This window comes from Oncorhynchus mykiss, chromosome 7, assembly GCF_057628025.1.
Source record: "Oncorhynchus mykiss isolate SJ-2025 chromosome 7, ASM5762802v1, whole genome shotgun sequence".
NCBI classification, from domain to species: Eukaryota; Metazoa; Chordata; class Actinopteri; order Salmoniformes; family Salmonidae; genus Oncorhynchus; species Oncorhynchus mykiss.
The window spans coordinates 83367757-83389912 of record NC_143028.1 but is presented as its reverse complement, the minus strand read 5'-3'; the positions used below and the strand labels follow the sequence as shown (position 1 = coordinate 83389912).

General features: G+C 48.0%; 1 protein-coding gene across 2 annotated transcripts in view; it reads left to right on the top strand.

Moving 5' to 3' along the window:
- Positions 1 to 21918, top strand: part of dyrk3 (dual specificity tyrosine phosphorylation regulated kinase 3) — a 34996-nt gene extending 13078 nt beyond the window's left edge. For both annotated transcript variants that reach the window (XM_036984346.2, XM_036984344.2), the window contains 4 exons: positions 13862 to 14266; positions 16851 to 17015; positions 19226 to 19615; positions 21013 to 21918. In XM_036984346.2, the coding sequence (XP_036840241.1) occupies positions 13880 to 14266; positions 16851 to 17015; positions 19226 to 19615; positions 21013 to 21726 (1656 nt within the window). In that variant the 5' untranslated portion in view covers positions 13862 to 13879 and the 3' untranslated portion in view covers positions 21727 to 21918. The remainder of the gene's footprint in view (positions 1 to 13861; positions 14267 to 16850; positions 17016 to 19225; positions 19616 to 21012) is intronic.
- Positions 21919 to 22156: the final 238 nt, after the last annotated feature.

Here is a 22156-nt window from a genome sequence, read left to right as displayed (position 1 = left end):
CCTGGGAAAACATGCAAATATAACCTGATTCTAGCTACGATACAAATAAACATCCGGATGAGACACACACACACACACACCCAACGGCTAGGAGGATGTCCCTCCGGAGGAGGAGGAGGGCAGCTATACGGCGACAGTGTGAGGAATCACTCCGAGCCTGTTGTGGCACTCTGTTCGTCAGTGAGAGGGCGGGTAGACGATGTGCGTGCATCAATCACCTCACGACTATGCCTTGTATCTTACTGCCTATTCACTCAACCTGCTGCCAGCCAAGCTAATGGTAACCCAGATGACAAGATGGCCACATAAACAAACTTTAAACTTCATAATTATCAGCTAGCTATATGGGAATTGTAATAATCTAGCTAACTAGCCATTTTAACAGGCAAAAACAACCGACATCTAATGTAATGCAAGGTAGATGACTAGTTGACGATTCTTTGTGGCTAGTTGGCTACTAATTATTTGTGGCTAGCCCTATTGACTTACTATGGGGTTGCGATCTATGCACACCACTGTGTGTATTGTAGGCAGGTACACAATTAACACAGAATGCATTTATTAGTGTATCAAGAGAAAATATTGTAGTCAGGCAGCATATGAGATGGTACTGGGCAGCCTATGATATGGTACTGGGCAGCCTATGAGATGGTACTGGGCAGCCTATGAGATGGTACTGGGCAGCCTATGAGATGGTACTGGGCAGCCTATGAGATGGTACTGGGCAGCCTATGAGATGGTACTGGGCAGCATATGAGATGGTACTGGGCAGCCTATGAGATGGTACTGGGCAGCCTATGAGATGGTACTGGGCAGCCTATGAGATGGTACTGGGCAGCCTATGAGATGGTACTGGGCAGCATATGAGATGGTACTGGGCAGCCTATGAGATGGTACTGGGCAGCCTATGAGATGGTACTGGGCAGCCTATGAGATGGTACTGGGCAGCCTATGAGATGGTACTGGGCAGCCTATGAGATGGTACTGGGCAGCCTATGAGATGGTACTGGGCAGCCTATGAGATGGTACTGGGCAGCCTATGAGATGGTACTGGGCAGCCTATGAGATGGTACTGGGCAGCCTATGAGATGGTACTGGGCAGCCTATGAGATGGTACTGGGCAGCCTATGAGATGGTACTGGGCACCCTATGAGATGGTACTGGGCAGCCTATGAGATGGTACTGGGCAGCATATGAGATGGTACTGGGCAGCCTATGAGATGGTACTGGGCAGCCTATGAGATGGTACTGGGCAGCCTATGAGATGGTACTGGGCAGCCTATGAGATGGTACTGGGCAGCCTATGAGATGGTACTGGGCAGCCTATGAGATGGTACTGGGCAGCCTATGAGATGGTACTGGGCAGCCTATGAGATGGTACTGGGCAGCCTATGAGATGGTACTGGGCAGCCTATGAGATGGTACTGGGCAGCCTATGAGATGGTACTGGGCAGCCTATGAGATGGTACTGGGCAGCAATTGATTTCAAGAAATTAGTTTAGAAATGACTTTTTTTTTAATGTGGTTGTGTCATATTTCTGTCCATACTTTTTGTTGTAGCTTCCATACTTCAAAATGTGTATAAGCAGAGTACGTATCCGAGAAGTGCCATCTGTACTCCGTTTCGCATACTTTTATATTTTTTTTACTTATACTCCGACCCTCCCTTGGAGCGGGCCGTTAAGTTTTATTTTTTTTTCGGAATGACTATGTCCAACGTGTAAAGAAACGTTTTCTGAATTAATTCAGGATGGGGAAAAAGGCTTTCAGTGTGAACTTAAATGACAACAAACAGATATAAAGTAAGTAGGAAGATAATGGACCTACCATATATATTTGAGTAATTTAGTCTTTGAGAAATAACAATCGCCAAAATGCATTGAATTGTAGACAATATACTTTAAATCTGCAAATGTTTTCTCAGCTACATGGCAAAATGTGCAGAATGGCAGGAAATTAGCTTCAAAGGAGGAACATAAACAGCATAGTGGGTCAATTACCGCAACATCCAAGAGCGTTGGAGCACGAGGCTTCAACTTCTCCGCTGTTTTGGTCCCGTTTCTACCACGCTGTAATGCATGAACCAAACCTGTGCACATGCGCAGATACTGTGTGAGAGTGAAGTCTTGCGTCTTTAGCAAAGACTAAAAGATGACCTAGGGCCAGTGGGTTTGGCAACGAATATGTAGCGAGGACCAGCCAACGAGAGCATACAGGTTGCAGTGGTGGGTAGTATATGGGGCTTTAGTGACAAAACGGATGACACTTTGATAGACTGCATCCAGTTTGCTGAGGATCGGTAGGATAGTCAGTTTTACGAGGGTATGTTTGGCAGCATAAGTGAAGGATGCTTTGTTGCGAAATAGGAAGCCGATTCTAGATTTAATTTTGGATTGGAGATACTTAATGTGAGTCTGGAAGGAGAGTTTACAGTCTAACCAGACACTTAGGTATTTGTAGTTGTCCACATATTCTAAGTCAGAACCGTGCAGAGTAGTGATGCTAGATGGGCGAGTGGGTGTGGGCAGCGATCGGTTAAAGAGCATGCATTTAGTTTTGCTTGCATTTAAGAGTAGTTGGAGGCCACGGAAGGAGTGTTGTATGGCATTGAAGCTCGTCTGGAGGTTAGATAGCACAGTGTCCAAAGATGGGCCAGAAGTATATATAATGGTGTCGTCTGCGTAGATGTGGATCAGAGAATCACCAGCAGCAAGAGCAACATCTTTGATGTATACAGAGAAAAGAGTCTGCCCGAGAGTTGAACCCTGTGGCACCCCCATAGAGACTGCCAGAGGTCCGGACAACAGGCCCTCTGATTTGACACACTGAACTCTGTTTGATAAGTAGTTGGTAAACCAGGCGAGGCAGTCATTTGAGAAACCAAGACTGTTGAGTCTGTCGATAAGAATGTGGTGATTGACAGAGTCGAAAGCCTTGGCCAGGTTAATAATAATGGCTGCACAGTATTGTCTTTTATCGATGGCGGTTATGATATTGTTTAGGACCTTGAGCGTGGCTGAGGTGCACGTATGACCAGCTCACCAACCAGATTACATAGCGGTGAAGGTATGGTGGGATTCAAAATAGTTAGTGATCTGTTTGTTAACTTGACTTTCGAAGACTTTAGAAAGGCAGGGTAGGATAGATATGGGTCTGTAGCAGTTTGGGTCTAGAGTGCCTCTTTTGAAGAGGGGGATGACCGTGGCAGCTTGCCAATCTTTAGGGATTTCAGAAAGAGAGGTTGAACAGGCTAGTAATAGGGATTGCAACAATTGCGGCGGATAATTTTAGAACGAGAGGGTCTAGATTGTCTAGCCTGGCTGATATTTACGGGTCCAGATTTTGTACCTCTTTCAGAACATCTGCTGGAGAAATGGGTGAGGCTTGGGCAAGTTGCTGTGCAGAGATGTTGACCGGGGTAGGGGGGTGCCAAGTGGAAAGAACGGCCAGCTGTACATTTAAAAAAAAATAAAAATAATAAAATCGTATTGAAATTCATGATTACCGTAGATTTATCGGTGATGACAGTGTTTCCTAGCCTCAGAGCAGTGGGCAGCTGGGAGGAGGTGCTATTGTTCTCCATGGACTTTAGTGTCCCAGAACTTTTTGGAGTTTGTTCTAATGTTTTCTGTTAGGAAATCAAAGGCTAGCTTTTTCAAACTGCCTGTATATATTGGTTCCTAACTTCCCTGAAAAGATGCAATATCGCGTGGGCTATTCGATGCTGATGCAATACGCCACAGGATGTTTTTGTCCTGTGCTGATCGTGGGCAGTCAGTACTGGAGTGAACAAAGGGCTATATCTGTTCTTAGTTCTACATTTTTTGAATGGGGCATGATTATTTAAGATGGTGAAGAAACCACTTTTAAAGAATAACCAGGCATCCTCTATTGATAGAATGAGGTCAATATCCTTCAAGAATACCCGGGCCAGGTTGATTAGAATGGCCTGCTCGCTGAAGGGTTTTAGGGAGCGTTTGACAGTGAGGAGGGGTGGTCGTTTGCCCGCGGACCCATTACGGACGCAGGCAATGAGGCAGTGATCGCTGAGATCTTGGTTAAAGACAGCAGAGGTGTGTTTAGAGGGCAGGTTGGTCAGGATGATTTATATGAGGATTTAGAGTAGTACCTGGTGGGTTCCTTGATCATTTGTGTGAGATTGACGGCATCTATCTTAGATTGTGGGACGGCTGGGTGTTAAGCATATCCCAGTTTAGGTCACCTAACAGTGCAAACTCTGAAGATAGATGGGGGGCAATTAATTCACATATGGTGTCCAGAGCACAGCTGGGGGCTGAGGGGGGTCTATAACAAGCGGCAACAGTGAGAGACTTATTTCTGGAGAGATGGATTTTTAAAAGTAGAAGCTTAAACTGTTTGGGCACAGACCTGGATAGTATGACAGAACTCTGCAGGCTATCTCTGCAGTAGATTGCAACTCCACCCCCTTTGGCAGTTCTATCTTGGTGGAAAATGTTGTTGTAGTTGGGGATGGAAATTTCAGATTTTTTGGTGGCCTTCCTAAGCCAGGATTCAGACACGGCTAGGACATCAGGGTTGGCAGAGTGAGCTAAAACAGTGAATAAAACATACGTAGGCTTTTGCGGTTACAGAAGTCAACAAATGATAGCGCCTGGGGAATAGGAGTGTAACTGGGGGCTACAGGGCCTGGGTTAACCTCTACATCACCAGAGGAGGAGTTGGATGAGGGTACGGCTAAAGGCTATAAGAACTGGTCGTCTAGTGCGTTGGGGACAGATAATAAAAGGAGCAGATTTCTGGGCGTGGTAGAATAGTTTCAAGGCATAATGTACAGACAAGGATATGGTAGGATGAGAGTACAGTGGAGGTAAACCTTGGCAATGAGTGATGATAGAGGTTTCATCTCTGGAGGGACAAATTAAGCCAGGTGAGGTCTCCCGCATGTGTGTGGGGTGGGACGAAAGACCTGTCTAAGGCATTTTGAGTGTGTGGGGTGGGACGAAAGAGCTGTCTAAGGCAATTTGACTCTACAGTGAAATAAAACAGTAAAAACTAGCCAGGACAGCAGTAGACTAGACATATTGAGAGACATAAAGCAATCACAGGTGTTGATCAGGAGAGCTAAGACAACAATGGGTAAATGGCGCTGATTGGGCAGAGCGGGTCAGTTAGGTCCATACAGGACCTGAGTTTGAGGCTGGGGCCTACAGGTAAATGGTGATGAATGGGCAGAGCGGGTCAGTTAGATACATACAGGACCTGAGTTTGAGGCTGGGGCCTACAGGTAAACAAAATGAGGTACGGTGTTATTAAAACAGTTCATGGGGCATCAGCTGTGTAGCCGAGTGATCATAGGGTTAAAAGAGCAGCTATAGGTGAGTCAGGGTGCTGTTCGGTAGTCACTACTACGCTGGGCGAGCAGGGGACACAGCGTTCAGAAAAGCTAGCGGGCCGGGGTTAGTAGATGGTTCTTCGGCGACATCGTAACAGAATAGCCTGTTGAGACCACATCGGACAATCACATTGGCAGTCCAGTCGTGATGAATCGGCGGTGCTCCATGTTGACAATGAAGGTTCCAGGCAAATTGGCAAAGGAGGTATTGTAGCCCTAGAATTAGCTGGTATTTGGGCCGAGCTCGAGGCTAGCTGGTGCTTGCTTCGGGACAGAGGCGTTAGCTAACAGTATCCACTCTTTTGCAGCTAGCTAGCTGCGATGATCCGGAGTAAAGATCCGGTGTAATGATCCAGAGCGGGCAGGAATCCGGTGATGTGGTAGAGAGAAGCAGTACGATATGCTCTGGGTTGATATCGCGCTGTGCAGACTGGCAGGTGTTGTCCGAGCTAAGGCTGGCTGATGACTGGGGGGGAAATAGGCGAGGACCGCTAGCCGTAGCTAACAAAGACTAGTAGCTAGTTAGCTGGCTAGAGGACAGCTAGCCGTGGCTAACAAAGACTAGTAGCTCGTTAGCTGGCTAGCTCCTTACGGAATTTCCAGTTATAAGGAATAAAAATTGCATAACCGTACCACATTGGATGAGGACAGGTTCCAGGAAAGTATATTTAGTTCTTAGATAGAAAGTGAGATTAAGATGTATATGAATAAGTCCGGCTCTTTACACGGGATAAGATAAAGACACATGTCCTACTGCTGCGCCATCTTGGATATTTTAATGTATTTTTTTTTACCATCACCTAAGCCCCTTTATGATCTAGGAAAAACCCTGACATGCACACGGTCCACTCTGGCCTGCCTCAAGCACCCAAACACACTGTTGGTACGCACATACTCACTGTCCTGTCCTAAAACACTGTTACGGAGACGTTTTGTTGCGATACAGGACGGCCATTTCTCAGGGCCTTGTTACAAAACGATACAAATACATGTTCCTTCCTCTTTCCCTCTTCATCTCTCTCCCCCTTCCTTGCTCTCCTTATCCTCTCCCCTTCGTCTTCCTCTCCCTCCTTGTCCTCTCTCTCCTCCGCCTCTCTCTCACTCCTTATCCTCTCTCCCCTTCCTCTCACTCCTTATCCTCTCTCCCCTTCCTCTCTCTCCTTATCCCCTCTCTCTCCTTATCCTCTCTCTCTCCTTATCCCCTCTCCCTCCTTATCCCCTCTCCCTCCTTATCCTCTCTCTCTCCTTATCCCCTCTCCCTCCTTATCCCCTCTCCCTCCTTATCCCCTCTCCCTCCTTATCCCCTCTCCCTCCTTATCCCCTCTCCCTCCTTATCCCCTCTCCCTCCTTATCCCCTTTCCCTCCTTCCTTATCCCCTCTCCCTCCTTCCTTATCCCCTCTCCCTCCTTCCTTATCCCCTCTCCCTCCTTCCTTATCCCCTCTCCCTCCTTCCTTATCCCCTCTCCCTCCTTATCCCCTCTCGTCATTTGCCCCTCTCTCCCTACTTATCCCCTCTCCCTCTACCTCCTTATCCCCTCTCCCTCTCCCTCCTTATCCCCTCACCCTCCTTATCCCCTCTCCCTCCTTATCCCCTCTCTAGCTCCTTATCCCCTCTCTAACTCCTCATCCCCCCTCTCCCTTCGTATCCCCCCTCTCCCTCCTTATCCTCTCCTCCCACTTGTCTCTCTCTCCCTTGAACCATAAGGAGGGGTGTGGAGGAGGGATGTGTTAGTGTTGGAACCAGACCCAGTAGGTAATTTTGAACGGTGCTCTCTGATTGGCTTACTGCCAGAGGGGCTGTTTACATCCAGACCCATTAAGGAGGGCACACACCACAAGCAGGCAGGAAACAAGGTCCGATAGATTGTAAAGATTTATTAGGCTTGAAAATCTGACCTAACACATTCAACATTACCCCTCACCTCTCTTCTCTCCCGACAAGTTATAATCCACGAGCACAGAGAATAGGGTCCCGCTGTCCTAGTCTTCTGCTACAACATGTTATACTCTCCTCATACACTCTGTCTGTCTGTCTGTCTGTCTGTCTGTCTGTCTGTCTGTCTGTCTGTCTGTCTGTCTGTCTGTCTGTCTGTCTGTCTGTCTGTCTGTCTGTCTGTCTGTCTGTCTGTCTGTCTGTCTGTCTGTCTGTCTGTCTTCGTTCAGACAGCTGATGTAGGAGGAAGGTCTGCTCCCACTGGAATGCCTGCTGCTGCACACCCACAGCTATTCAGGGCTCACGCCTGCCACACACACACACGCTTGCCACACACACACACACTCTTGCCGCACACACACACACACGCTTGCCACACACACACACACAAGCCTGCCACACACACACACACAAGCCTGCCACACACACACACACACAAGCCTGCCACACACATACACACACACACGCCTGCCACACACACACACACACAAGCCTGCCACACACACACACACAAGCCTGCCACACACACACACACAAGCCTGCCACACACACACACACACACAAGCCTGCCACACACATACACACACACACGCCTGCCACACACACACACGCCTGCCACACACACACACACACATACACACACACACGCCTGCCACACACACACACGCCTGCCACCCACACACACGCACACTCTCACTTCTCAGCTGGGGGGAAGGATTGCATAGTTCAGGAGTGTGTTTCCATCTCATAACAAATGTTCCCTCTAAGCTGCGCCTCTCCCCCTGTTCCTCTAAGCTGCGCCCCTCCACCCTGTCCCTCAAAGCTGCGCCCCTCCCCCTGTTCCTCTAAGCTGCGCCCCTCCCCCTGTTCCTCTAAGCTGTGCCTCTCCCCCTGTTCCTCTAAGCTGCGTCCCTCCCCCTGTTCCTCTAAGCTGCGCCCCTCCACCCTGTCCCTCAAAGCTGCGCCCCTCCCCCTGTTCCTCTAAGCTGCGCCCCTCCCCCTGTTCCTCTAAGCTGTGCCTCTCCCCCTGTTCCTCTAAGCTGCGTCCCTCCCCCTGTTCCTCTAAGCTGCGCCCCTCCACCCTGTCCCTCAAAGCTGCGCCCCTCCCCCTGTTCCTCTAAGCTGCGCCCCTCTCCCTGTTCCTCTAAGCTGCGCCCCTCCCCCTGTCCCTCTAAGCTGCGCCCCTCCCCCTGTCCCTCTAAGCTGCGCCCCTCCCCCTGTCCCTCTAAGCTGCGCCCCTCCCCTTGTTCCCTCTAAGCTGCGCTCCTCCCCTTGTTCCCTCTAAGCTGCGCCCCTCCCCCTGTTCCTCTACGCTGCGCCCCTCCCCCTGTTCCTCTACGCTGTGCCCCTCCCCCTGTTCCTCTAATCTGCGCCCCTCCCCCTGTTCCTCTAAGCTGCGCCCCTCCCCCTGTTCCTCTAAGCTGCGCCCCTCCCCCTGTTCCTCTAAGCTGCGCCCCTCCCCCTGTCCCTATAAGCTGCGCTCCTCCCCCTGTCCCTCTAAGCTGTGCCCCTCCCCCATTTCCTTTAAGCTGCACCTCTCCCCCTGTTCCTCTAAGCTTCGCCCCTCCCCCTGTTCCTCTAAGCTGTGTCCATCCCCCCTGTTCCTCTAAGCTGTGTCCATGCCCCCTGTTCCTCTAAGCTGTGCCCCTCCCCCCTGTTCCTCTAAGCTGTGCCCCTCCCCCCTGTTCCTCTAAGCTGCGCCCCTCCCCCCTGTTCCTCTAACCTCTGTCTGTGCCTTTGCAAAGATAAAGAAATTGCAGGAGTTCTTTTTTTTTAACGCAAACTGAACCATTTTATTGTCTACCGCCATATCTTACAAATGTTCTAAAAACCTGTCCTGCAGAGAGTGCTGACCTTTGGTCTGATATGCGTGTTCAGAAACATGCGAGAACAAGCTTCAGGGCTTGCTTAAGACGGCAGGAAAGAAAATTGGTATAGAACAAGAACCAGCCGCCAACCTGTACACAGAACTCATCCTCCTAAAACTTGAAAGTGTTTTACAGGACAGTACTCATCCCCCTTCACTCAAAACTCATCCTCGTAGAACTTGAAAGTGTTTTACAGGACAGTACTCATCCCCCTTCACTCAAAACTCATCCTCGTAGAACTTGAAAGCGTTTTACAGGACAGTACTCATCCCCCTTCACTCAAAACTCATCCTCGTAGAACTTGAAAGCATTTTACAGGATAGTACTCATCCCCCTTCACTCAAAACTCATCCTCGTAGAACTTGAAAGCGTTTTACAGGACAATACTCATCCCCCTTCACTCAAAACTCATCCTCGTAGAACTTGAAAGCATTTTACAGGATAGTACTCATCCCCCTTCACTCAAAACTCATCCTCGTAAAACTTGAAAGCGTTTTACAGGACAATACTCATCCCCCTTCACTCAACTCATCCTCGTAGAACTTGAAAGCGTTTTACAGGATAGTACTCATCCCCCTTCACTCAAAACTCATCCTCGTAAAACTTGAAAGCGTTTTACAGGACAGTACTCATCCCCCTTCACTCAAAACTCATCCTCGTAGAACTTGAAAGCGTTTTACAGGACAGTACTCATCCCCCTCCACTCAAAACTCATCCTCGTAGAACTTGAAAGCGTTTTACAGGACAGTACTCATCCCCCTTCACTCAAAACTCATCCTCGTAGAACTTGAAAGCGTTTTACAGGACAGTACTCATCACTGAAAACTGATTGACAGCAGCAGCCAGACAAGGGGAAAGAGACTTGTTCAATAGAAGATTAAACCAGATAGACATGGGGACTATTTTATTCCAACAGCCATCAGGCTGTATAATAGATAGTCTGTTGGTCCCTCCAGTATACTGCACATTCACTTTCAATGTGTAGCTATAGCGCTTTGAATGAATGTTTTTTTTGAGTGTTGTTTCTGTGTCTTTTTTTTTTTTAAGCACATGAATGAATGTCCCCCTGGTGGGATTATACAGTTGATCCGAATGTTGCGGAAGTGGAAGAATGAGGATTTGACGGTTTATCTTATGTGGTGGTCAAATGAGAGTCCATGGTGACACCAAGGTTGTGTGCGTGGAGGGAGGGAGAAACAGTGGAGGTGTTGTCAATGGTGAGGTTCTCAGCTTTGGCGAGGGTGGATTTGGTGCCTATGAGGAGTTCTGTTTTATCACTGTTGAGCTTTCATTTATTTCACCTTTATTTAACCAGGTAGGCCAGTTGATAACAAGTTCTCATTCTCAGCTTGAGGAAGTTCTGTTTTATCCCTGTTGAGCTTGAGGAAGTTTGAACCAGACTCGGGAGTTAGATCTCTTGGTAGACTTCTGGGACAGATTGAAATGTAACTAGGTTTTTATAGTCCGTGCATGTGTCTTGTCTAACTGTCTCTACCCTCCCAGTCTGATAACAGCTGACACATGGAGAGCTTGTGTTTGTCCTCGTTGATCTGCAGAAGCAGCAGCTACTCTTCCTGGGGTCCACAAGAAACACAAAACATGAAAAGTAAACAAAACAGTGATAGGCAAGAACAGACCAATTTTAAAATACAAGAATATATTAACAATACAACAGAATAATGTTAGTGTGTTTGTGTCCCCTCATGGTCCGTTCCATGAGATGTTATTTAATCTGTTTGTAAAGGTCATTTATCTGTTTGCTTGAGTAATTGGAGATGGGAGTTCCATGCGATCATGGCTCTGTGTAATACTGTGCATTGGCTTAATGTACTTTGGGACTGTGAATAGACCCCTAGTGGCATGTCTTGTGGGGTATGTATGGGTGTCTGAAGAGACCCCTGGTGGCATGTCTTGTGGGTTATATATGGGTGTCTGAAGAGACCCCTGGTGGCATGTCTTGTGGGGTATATATTGGTGTCTGAAGAGACCCCTGATGGCATGTCTTGTGGGGTATGTATGGGTGTCTGAAGAGACCCCTGGTGGCATGTCTTGTGGGGTATGTATGGGTGTCTGAAGAGACCCCTGGTGGCATGTCTTGTGGGTTATATATGGGTGACTGAAGAGACCCCTGGTGGCATGTCTTGTGGGGTATGTATGGGTGACTGAAGAGACCCCTGGTGGCATGTCTTGTGGGGTATGTATGGGTGTCTGAAGAGACCCCTGATGGCATGTCTTGTGGGGTATGTATGGGTGTCTGAAGAGACCCCTGATGGCATGTCTTGTGGGGTATGTATGGGTGTCTGAAGAGACCCCTGGTGGCATGTCTAGTGGGGTATGTATGGGTGTCTGAAGAGACCCCTGATGGCATGTCTTGTGGGGTATGTATGGGTGTCTGAAGAGACCCCTGATGGCATGTCTTGTGGGGTATGTATGGGTGTCTGAAGAGACCCCTGGTGGCATGTCTTGTGGGTTATATATGGGTGTCTGAAGAGACCCCTGGTGGCATGTCTTGTGGGGTATGTATGGGTGTCTGAAGAGACCCCTGATGGCATGTCTTGTGGGGTATGTATGGGTGTCTGAAGAGACCCCTGGTGGCATGTCTTGTGGGGTATGTATGGGTGTCTGAAGAGACCCCTGATGGCATGTCTTGTGGGGTATGTATGGGTGTCTGAAGAGACCCCTGGTGGCATGTCTTGTGGGTTATATATGGGTGTCTGAAGAGACCCCTGATGGCATGTCTTGTGGGGTATGTATGGGTGTCTGAAGAGACCCCTGGTGGCATGTCTTGTGGGGTATGTATGGGTGTCTGAAGAGACCCCTGATGGCATGTCTTGTGGGGTATATATGGGTGTCTGAAGAGACCCCTGATGGCATGTCTTGTGGGGTATGTATGGGTGTCTGAAGAGACCCCTGGTGGCATGTCTTGTGGGGTATGTATGGGTGTCTGAAGAGACCCCTGGTGGCATGTCTTGTGGGGTATGTATGGGTGTCTGAAGAGACCCCTGGTGGCATGTCTTGTGGGGTATGTATGGGTGTCTGAAGAGACCCCTGGTGGCATGTCTTGTGGGGTATGTATGGGTGTCTGAAGAGACCCCTGGTGGCATGTCTAGTGGGGTATGTATGGGTGTCTGAAGAGACCCCTGGTGGCATGTCTTGTGGGGTATGTATGGGTGTCTGAAGAGACCCCTGGTGGCATGTCTTGTGGGGTATGTATGGGTGTCTGAAGAGACCCCTGGTGGCATGTCTTGTGGGGTATGTATGGGTGTCTGAAGAGACCCCTGGTGGCATGTCTTGTGGGGTATGTATGGGTGTCTGAAGAGACCCCTGGTGGCATGTCTTGTGGGGTATGTATGGATGTCTGAAGAGACCCCTGGTGGCATGTCTTGTGGGGTATGTATGGGTGTCTGAAGAGACCCCTGGTGGCATGTCTAGTGGGGTATGTATGGGTGTCTGAAGAGACCCCTGGTGGCATGTCTAGTGGGGTATGTATGGGTGTCTGAAGAGACCCCTGGTGGCATGTCTTGTGGGGTATGTATGGGTGTCTGAAGAGACCCCTGGTGGCATGTCTTGTGGGGTATGTATGGGTGTCTGAAGAGACCCCTGGTGGCATGTCTTGTGGGTTATATATGGGTGTCTGAGCTGTGTGTTATTTGATTAACAGGAAGAAAAATGTACATTACAAATAAAACAAAAATAACCACAGGGCGCAACCTCAATACCACCATTACAACCAATAAACCACTACAACGTTTGAGCCAGCTACAGCTCTGTTTTGAGCCAGCTACAGCTCTGTTTTGAGCCAGCTACAGCTCTGTTTTGAGCCAGCTACAGCTCTGTTTTGAGCCAGCTACAGCTCTGTTTTGAGCCAGCTACAGCTCTGTTTTGAGCCAGCTACAGCTCTGTTTTGAGCCAGCTACAGCTCTGTTTTGAGCCAGCTACAGCTCTGTTTTGAGCCAGCTACAGCTCTGTTTTGAGCCAGCTACAGCTCTGTTTTGAGCCAGCTACAGCTCTGTTTTGAGCCAGCTACAGCTCTGTTTTGAGCCAGCTACAGCTCTGTTTTGAGCCAGCTACAGCTCTGTTTTGAGCCAGCTACAGCTCTGTTTTGAGCCAGCTACAGCTCTGTTTTGAGCCAGCTACAGCTCTGTTTTGAGCCAGCTACAGCTCTGTTTTGAGCCAGCTACAGCTCTGTTTTGAGCCAGCTACAGCTCTGTTTTGAGCCAGCTACAGCTCTGTTTTGAGCCAGCTACAGCTCTGTTTTGAGCCAGCTACAGCTCTGTTTTGAGCCAGCTACAGCTCTGTTTTGAGCCAGCTACAGCTCTGTTTTGAGCCAGCTACAGCTCTGTTTTGAGCCAGCTACAGCTCTGTTTTGAGCCAGCTACAGCTCTGTTTTGAGCCAGCTACAGCTCTGTTTTGAGCCAGCTACAGCTCTGTTTTGAGCCAGCTACAGCTCTGTTTTGAGCCAGCTACAGCTCTGTTTTGAGCCAGCTACAGCTCTGTTTTGAGCCAGCTACAGCTCTGTTTTGAGCCAGCTACAGCTCTGATGAGTCTTTCTTTGTTGCACCTGACCCTATTACCGGACAACATTGTCTGGCAGGAATTGGTTCCTGTTCCACTGGTTCTCCCCCTTCCCCCCTCTCTCTCTCTCTGTCACTTTCTCTCTAACTCTCTCTCTTCTCCCTCCCCCAGGTGAATAAGACAGGTGTGATGCGGGACCAGATCGGTGTTAGTGGGGGTCAGCTGAAGGTCAAGTACCCGTACGAAGACTCCACCTACAACCGCAAGGTCAATGCTATTACCACGACAACACACAACGGCAACAGCACCACCGGACAGACCACCGGTAAACCCTCCCCGGTGACTGGGCTGTCTAAAGAGCGCACCGCCGGACAGACCACCGGTAAACCCGCCCCGGTGTCTGGACTGTCTAAAGAACGCAGCTCAGACAGTACGGGCTCCAGTAAAGGGTCGTCAGAGAGTACCGGACCCTGGGGAGGCAAACTGGTGGGACCCCTGACTCCTGAACAGGCCCTCAGACAGTACCGCTCTCAACTTACTATCCTGGAACAGACTGAGATACACTCCTACCCAGAGGTACACACACACACTCACTCACAGACACACATTCACACCAGCGCTCTACAGTGTGACCATTGTACTCTGAAAGTATTCAGACCCCTTCCCTTTACCCACATTTTGTTACATTACAGCCTTATTCTAAACTGGATTAAATAAAATCTATATACAATACCCGTTAATGACAAAGCCAAAACAGGTTTTTAGAAATGTTTGCAAATTTATAAAATGTTAAAATGTAAAACTTATTTAAATGAGTATTCAGAGCCTTTGCTATGAGACTCGAAGTTGAGCTTAGGCATTCTTAAATGGAAGAAGTTTGGAACCATCAAGACTCTTCCTAGAGCTGCCTGGCCGGAAAAACTGAGAAATAGGCGGAAAAGGGACTCGGTCAGGAAGGTGACCAAGAACTTGATGGTCACTGTGATAGAGTTCCTCTGTAGAGATGGGAGAACCTTCCAGAAGGACAACCATTTCTGGAGCACTCCACCAATCAGGCATTTATGGTAGAGTGGCCAGGTGGAAGCCACTCCTCAGTAAAAGGCACATATGACAGCCCATTGAGTTTGCCAAAAGGCACCTAAAGACTCTCAGACCATGAGAAACAAGATTCTCTGGTCTGATGAAACCAAGTGTGGAACTCTTTGGCCTGAATGCCAAGCATCATGTCTGGAGTTAACCTGGCACCATTCCTACTGTGAAGCATGGTGGTGGCAGCATCATGCTGTGGGGATGTTTTTCAGTGTCAGGGAACGGGACACTAGTCAGGATCGAGGTAAAGATGAACGGCGCAAAGGACAGATAGATCCTTGATGAAAACCTGCCCCAGAGCGCTCAGGACCTCGGACTGGGGCGAAGGTTCACCTTCCAACAGGACAACGACCCTAAGCACACAGCCAAGACAACGCAGGAGTGGCTTCTGGTCAAGTCTCTGAATGTCCTTGAAGGGCCCAGCCAGAGCCTGGACTTGAACCCGATCAAACATCTCTGGAGAGACCTTTTAACCAGCTGTGCGGTGACACTCCCCATTAGAGGTCGACCGATTATGATTTTTCAATGCCGATACCGATTATTGGAGGACCAAAAAAGCCGATACCGATTAATCGGCCGATTTAAATTTAAAAAAATAAAATAATAAATAAATAAATAAATAAATAATAATAATAATGTATTTGTTTTATTTATTTGTTATAATGACAATTACAACAATACTGAATGAACACTTATTTTAACTTAATATAATACATCAATAAAATAAATTTAGCCTCAAATAAATAATGAAACGTGTTCAATTTGGTTTAAATAATGCAAAAACAAAGTGTTGGAGAAGAAAGTAAAAGTGCAATATGTGCCATGTAAGAAAGCTAACATTTAAGTTCCTTGCTCAGAACATGAGAACAAATGAAAGCTGGTGGTTCCTTTTAACGAGTCTTCAATATTCCCAGGTAAGAAATGTAGGTTGTAGTTATTATAAGAATTATAGGACTATTTCTCTCTATACCATTTGTTTTTCATTAACCTTTGACTATTGGTTATTCTTACAGGCACTTTAGTATTGCCAGTGTAACAGTATAGCTTCTGTCCCTCTCCTCGCTCCTCCCTGGGCTCGAACCAGGAACACAACAACAACAACCACCCTCAAAGCAGCGTTACCCATGCAGAGCAACAAACACTCCAAGTCTCAGAGCAAGTGACGTTTGAAACGCTATTAGCGCGCACCCCGCTAACTAGCTAGCCATTTCACATCGGTTACACCAGCCTCATCTCGGGAGTTGATAGGCTTGAAGTCATAAACAGCGCAATGCTTGAAGCATTGTGAAGAGCTGCTGGCAAAATGCACGAAAGTGCTGTTTGAATGAATGCTTACGAGCCTGCTGCTGCCAACCACCGCTCAGTCAGATTATATGCAACGCAGGCCACGCTAGATAAACTAGTAATATCATCAATCATGTGTAGTTAACTAGTGATTATGATTGATTGTTTTTTATAAGATAAGTTTAATGCTAGCTAGCAACTTACCTTGGCTTACTGCATTCGCATAACAGGCAGTCTCCTCGTGGAGTGCAACGAGAGACATGTGGTTATAGCGTTGGACTAGTTAACTGTAAGGTTGCAATATTGGATCCTCCGAGCTGACACGGTGAAAATCTGTTGTTCTGCCCCTGAACAAGGCAGTTAACCCACCGTTCCTAGGCTGTATTTGAAAATGAGAATGTGTTCTTAACTGACTTGCCTGGTTAAATAAAGATGACATCGGGTGGTGTAGGTGTCCTGGAGGGCAGGTAGTTTGCCCCCGGTGATGCATTGTGCAGACCTCACTACCCTCTGGGAGAGCCTTACGATTGTGGGCACCAGACGGTGATACAGCCCGACAGGATGCTCTCGATTGTGCATCTGTAAAAGTTTTAGGTGCCAAGCCAAATTTCTTCAGCCTCCTGAGACAAGCACACGTGCACACACACACTGAGACACACATACACACACACACACACACACACACACACTGAGACACCGACAAACACACACACACATACAAACATGTATTTTGTTACATTAAAACAATTCTGTGATTAATTTGTTAATGATATTATGGTTCCAACAGGTGTATTTCCTGGGTCCCAACGCTAAGAAGCGTCCTGCAGTCGCTGGAGGCAACAACAATGGGGGTTTTGATGACGAGCAGGGCGGGTACATCCATGTACCCCACGATCACCTGGCCTTCAGATACGAGTTCCTCAAAGTCATCGGCAAGGGCAGCTTCGGACAGGTAACGCTTTAACCTCTGACCCCTGGACCCAGTTAATTTCCCCCTCATATTTTCTCTTAATGTTTCCTTAACTTAATTAGTTGCACCAAACTTTTTAAGGCATATTTCCCCCTTAAATTAAGTGAAACGTATTTATATTTTTGATTATTTAACCTTTATTTAACGAGGCAAGTCAGTTAAGATCAAATTGTTATTTACAATGATGGCCTACCAAGAGGCAAAAGGCCCATGAGGTCCCTTAACGGCTTCATTCAGTATGGATATCAATGTAAACTGCATTTGTGGAGGTGAATGTTGCTTTCATATGCTCTGTTTACAAAAGGAAAATATCAACCAGCTAGCTACTTAGCTATTCAATGAAAAGTGCACAATCAATGCTGGGTAGTTAGCTATAGCTACTTTGTGAGCTAGCTGGCTAGTTAGCTATAACCACTCTGTGAGCTAGCAGGCTAGTTAGCTATAGCTACTCTGTGAGCTAGCTGGCTAGTTAGCTATAGCTACTCTGTGAACTAGCTGGCTAGAGTTAGCTGGCTAGTTAGCTACTCTGTGAGCTAGCTGGCTAGTTAGCTACTCTGTGAGCTAGCTGGCTAGTTAGCTTTAGCTACTCTGTGAGCTAGCTTCATGTACTAGAAAGGAATAAAAACAAGTTGAGGAAAAGCAACTACAAGAAAAGTGTTTTATCTTCTGAATCAATTTGTTTCTCCTGTCTTGAATATAGAAGTTATGTTTTGCGATCTCCCAAAATAAAGGCAATCTCTTTGGGGAGACTTTGTCAATGAACCAGGTCGTCTCCATGGTAACCATAGACTCTTTCTGCAGTACTTGCCTTCAAACTACCGTAAAACCCTTAAATTGTGCCCTTACCTGGGGAAATGTTAGTAACACCCTAAAACAATTAAACAAGGGGAAATTATTCCTTAAAGCACAGGTGTCAAACTCATTCCATGGAGGGCCTAGTGTCTGCTGGTTTTTGTTTTTCCTTTCAATTAAGACCTAGACAACCAGGTGAGGAGAGTTCCTTACTGAGACCTAGACAACCAGGTGAGGAGAGTTCCTTACTGAGACCTAGACAACCAGGTGAGGGGAGTTCCTTACTGAGACCTAGACAACCAGGTGAGGGGAGTTCCTTACTGCGACCTAGTCAACCAGGTGAGGGGAGTTCCTTACTGCGACCTGGACAACCAGGTGAGGGGAGTTCCTTTACTGAGACCTAGACAACCAGGTGAGGGGAGTTCCTTACTGAGACCTGGACAACCAGGTGAGGGGAGTTCCTTACTGCGACCTAGTCAACCAGGTGAGGGGAGTTCCTTACTGCGACCTAGTCAACCAGGTGAGGGGAGTTCCTTACTGAGACCTAGACAACCAGGTGAGGGAAGTTCCTTACTGAGACCTAGACAACCAGGTGAGGGGAGTTCCTTACTGCGACCTGGACAACCAGGTGAGGGGAGTTCCTTTACTGAGACCTAGACAACCAGGTGAGGGGAGTTCCTTACTGAGACCTGGACAACCAGGTGAGGGGAGTTCCTTACTGAGACCTGGACAACCAGGTGAGGGGAGTTCCTTACTGAGACCTAGACAACCAGGTGAGGAGAGTTCCTTACTGAGACCTGGACAACCAGGTGAGGGGAGTTCCTTTACTGAGACCTAGACAACCAGGTGAGGGGAGTTCCTTACTGAGACCTGGACAACCAGGTGAGGGGAGTTCCTTACTGAGACCTGGACAACCAGGTGAGGGGAGTTCCTTACTGAGACCTAGACAACCAGGTGAGGGGAGTTCCTTACTGAGACCTGGACAACCAGGTGAGGGGAGTTCCTTACTGAGACCTAGACAACCAGGTGAGGGGAGTTCCTTACTGAGACCTGGACAACCAGGTGAGGGGAGTTCCTTACTGAGACCTGGACAACCAGGTGAGGGGAGATCCTTACTGAGACCTGGACAACCAGGTGAGGGGAGTTGCTTACTGAGACCTAGACAACCAGGTGAGGGGTGTTCCTCAGTGATCTCCTTGGTATCAAACTACAAGTGAAACACACTTAAGAGGTTTTATGCAACCTGACCCTTAACCCATGAACCCTAACCCTAGTCCCCTCAAGGTGCTACAACAGCCTATTGGTTGTTTTTTTTTGATTGATTACCCGATAGATGTATTGATGGGATAACTGACGTATTGACAAATATATATATATATATATATTGATCTGATGACCAGGTGGCGAAGGTGTACGACCACAAGCTGCAGCAGCACCTGGCTCTGAAGATGGTCCGTAACGAGAAGCGTTTCCACCGCCAAGCCCAGGAAGAAATCCGTATCCTCGAACACCTCCGTAAGCAGGACCGCTCCGGAACCATGAACGCCGTCCACATGCTAGAACACTTCACCTTCAGAAACCACATCTGCATGACCTTTGAACTGCTCAGCATGAACCTGTATGAGCTGATCAAGAGGAATAAGTTCCAGGGCTTCAGTCTGCCGCTGGTCAGGAAGTTTGCCCACAGCATCCTGCAGTGTCTGGAGGCTTTGAACCGACACCGGATCATCCACTGTGACCTGAAGCCGGAGAATATACTGCTGAAACAGCAGGGACGGAGTGGAATCAAGGTGAGGATGGGACGACTACACACACACACTACACACACACTATACACACACTACACACACACTACACACACACTATACACACACTACACACACACTACACACACACTACACACTACACACACACTACACACTATACACTACACACACACTACACACACACTACACACTATACACACTACACACTACACACACACTACACACACACTACACACTACACACTATACACTACACACTACACACACACTATACACTACACACTACACACACACACTACACACTATACACTACACACTACATACACTACACACTACACACACACTACACACACACTACACACTACACACTATACACTACACACACTACACACTATACACTACACACACTACACACACTACACACTACACACTACACACTACACACTACACACTATACACTACACACACACTACACACTATACACTACACACTATACACTACACACACTACACACTACACACACACTATACACTACACACTACACACACACTACACACACTACACACACACTACACACTATACACACACTATACACACACTACACACTACACACACACACACTACACACACACTACACACACTACACACACACTACTACACACACACTATACACTATACACACACTACACATACACTACACACTACACACACACTACACACACACACACTACTACACACACACTACACACTACACACTACACACTACTACACACTACACACACTACACACACTATACACACACACTATACACTACACACACACTACTACACACTACACACACACTACACACACACTACACACTACTACACACTACACACACTACACACACACTACACACACACACACTACTACACACTACACACACACTACACACTACTACACACTACACACACTACACACACTACACACACTATACACACACACTACACACACACTATACACTACACACACACTACTACACACTACACACACTACACACACTATACACACACACTACTACACACTACACACACACTACACTCTACTACACACTACACACACACTACACACTACTACACACTACACACACTATACACACACACTACACACACTACACACACTACACACACACACACTACACTCACTACACACACTACACACACATTACACACACACACTACACACACAGGAACACACACTACACACACACTACAGGAACACACACTACACACACACTACACAAACACTACACACACAGGAACACACACTACATAAACAGGAAAACACAACATACACACTACACACAGACACAGAAAGAAACACACACACAGGATTTGCTCCTTGCCTTGCTATTTCTGTGTCTGACTCGGTCTCTCTGTCCAGGTGATAGACTTTGGTTCGTCATGTTTCCATCACCAGCGTGTCTACACGTACATCCAGTCCCGCTTCTACCGTGCCCCTGAGGTCATCCTGGGGTCACGCTACGGTCTCCCCATTGATATGTGGTCATTTGGCTGTATCCTGGCTGAGCTGCTGACAGGGTATCCCATGTTCCCAGGCGAGGACGAGGGGGACCAGCTGGCCTGTGTCATGGAGCTACTGGGCATGCCCCCTACCAAGCTGCTGGAGCAAGCCAAGAGGGCTAAGAACTTCATCTCCTCCAAGGGCCACCCGCGCTACTGCGGGGCTAACACCTTGCCCAGTGGGGCCACGGTGTTCACGGGCTCCCGCTCGCGCAGGGGGAAGCTCCGGGGTCCCCCTGCCAGTAAAGAGTGGAGCGCGGCCCTGAAGGGATGTGAAGATCTCACCTTTACAGACTTTATTAAGAGGTGTCTAGACTGGGACCCTTCCAGCAGACTGACCCCTAGTCAGGCCCTCAGACACCCCTGGCTCTACCGACGCCTGCCTAAGCCCCTGGCCCCCACCGCTGGGGAGAAGAAGGGAGCGACAGAACACCACTCTACCTCCTTCCCATCCATCCTGCCGGCTAAAGGAGGGAGCGGCACAGCGGCAAATCACAAACTGAGAGCCAACATGATGGGAGACTCAGCAGGGTCCGTACCCCTCCGCACCGTGCTGCCCAAACTGGTCTCATAGACAGGTGGAGAGAGGGACAGGGACAGGGTGAGGGACAGAACCAGGAGGTTTTAAATTAGTTGTTGTTCTTTTCTCTTTTGGTTTTCTGTGTTTTTAATTATTTTGGAACGTGTGGACACTCCAGGTGTTGATTTAGAATTGTATCTGATGAACGGCCGTTGGACAGACTATATAAAGGTGTTTACAGCAGGTTAACTGACTCAGTGATTACTACATAGACACCTTAGAGCAGCTCTGGCCCTGCTGCTCTCCTACCTCATCATTCATTACAGGTCTAGACCAGTCCCTGATGAGGAGAATCACCCACCTGGTGTCCCAGGTCTAAATTAGGCCCTGATGAGAGGAGAATCACCCACCTGGTGTCCCAGGTCTAAATTAGGCCTGGATGAGAGGGGAATCACCCACCTGGTGTCCCAGGTCTAAATTAGGC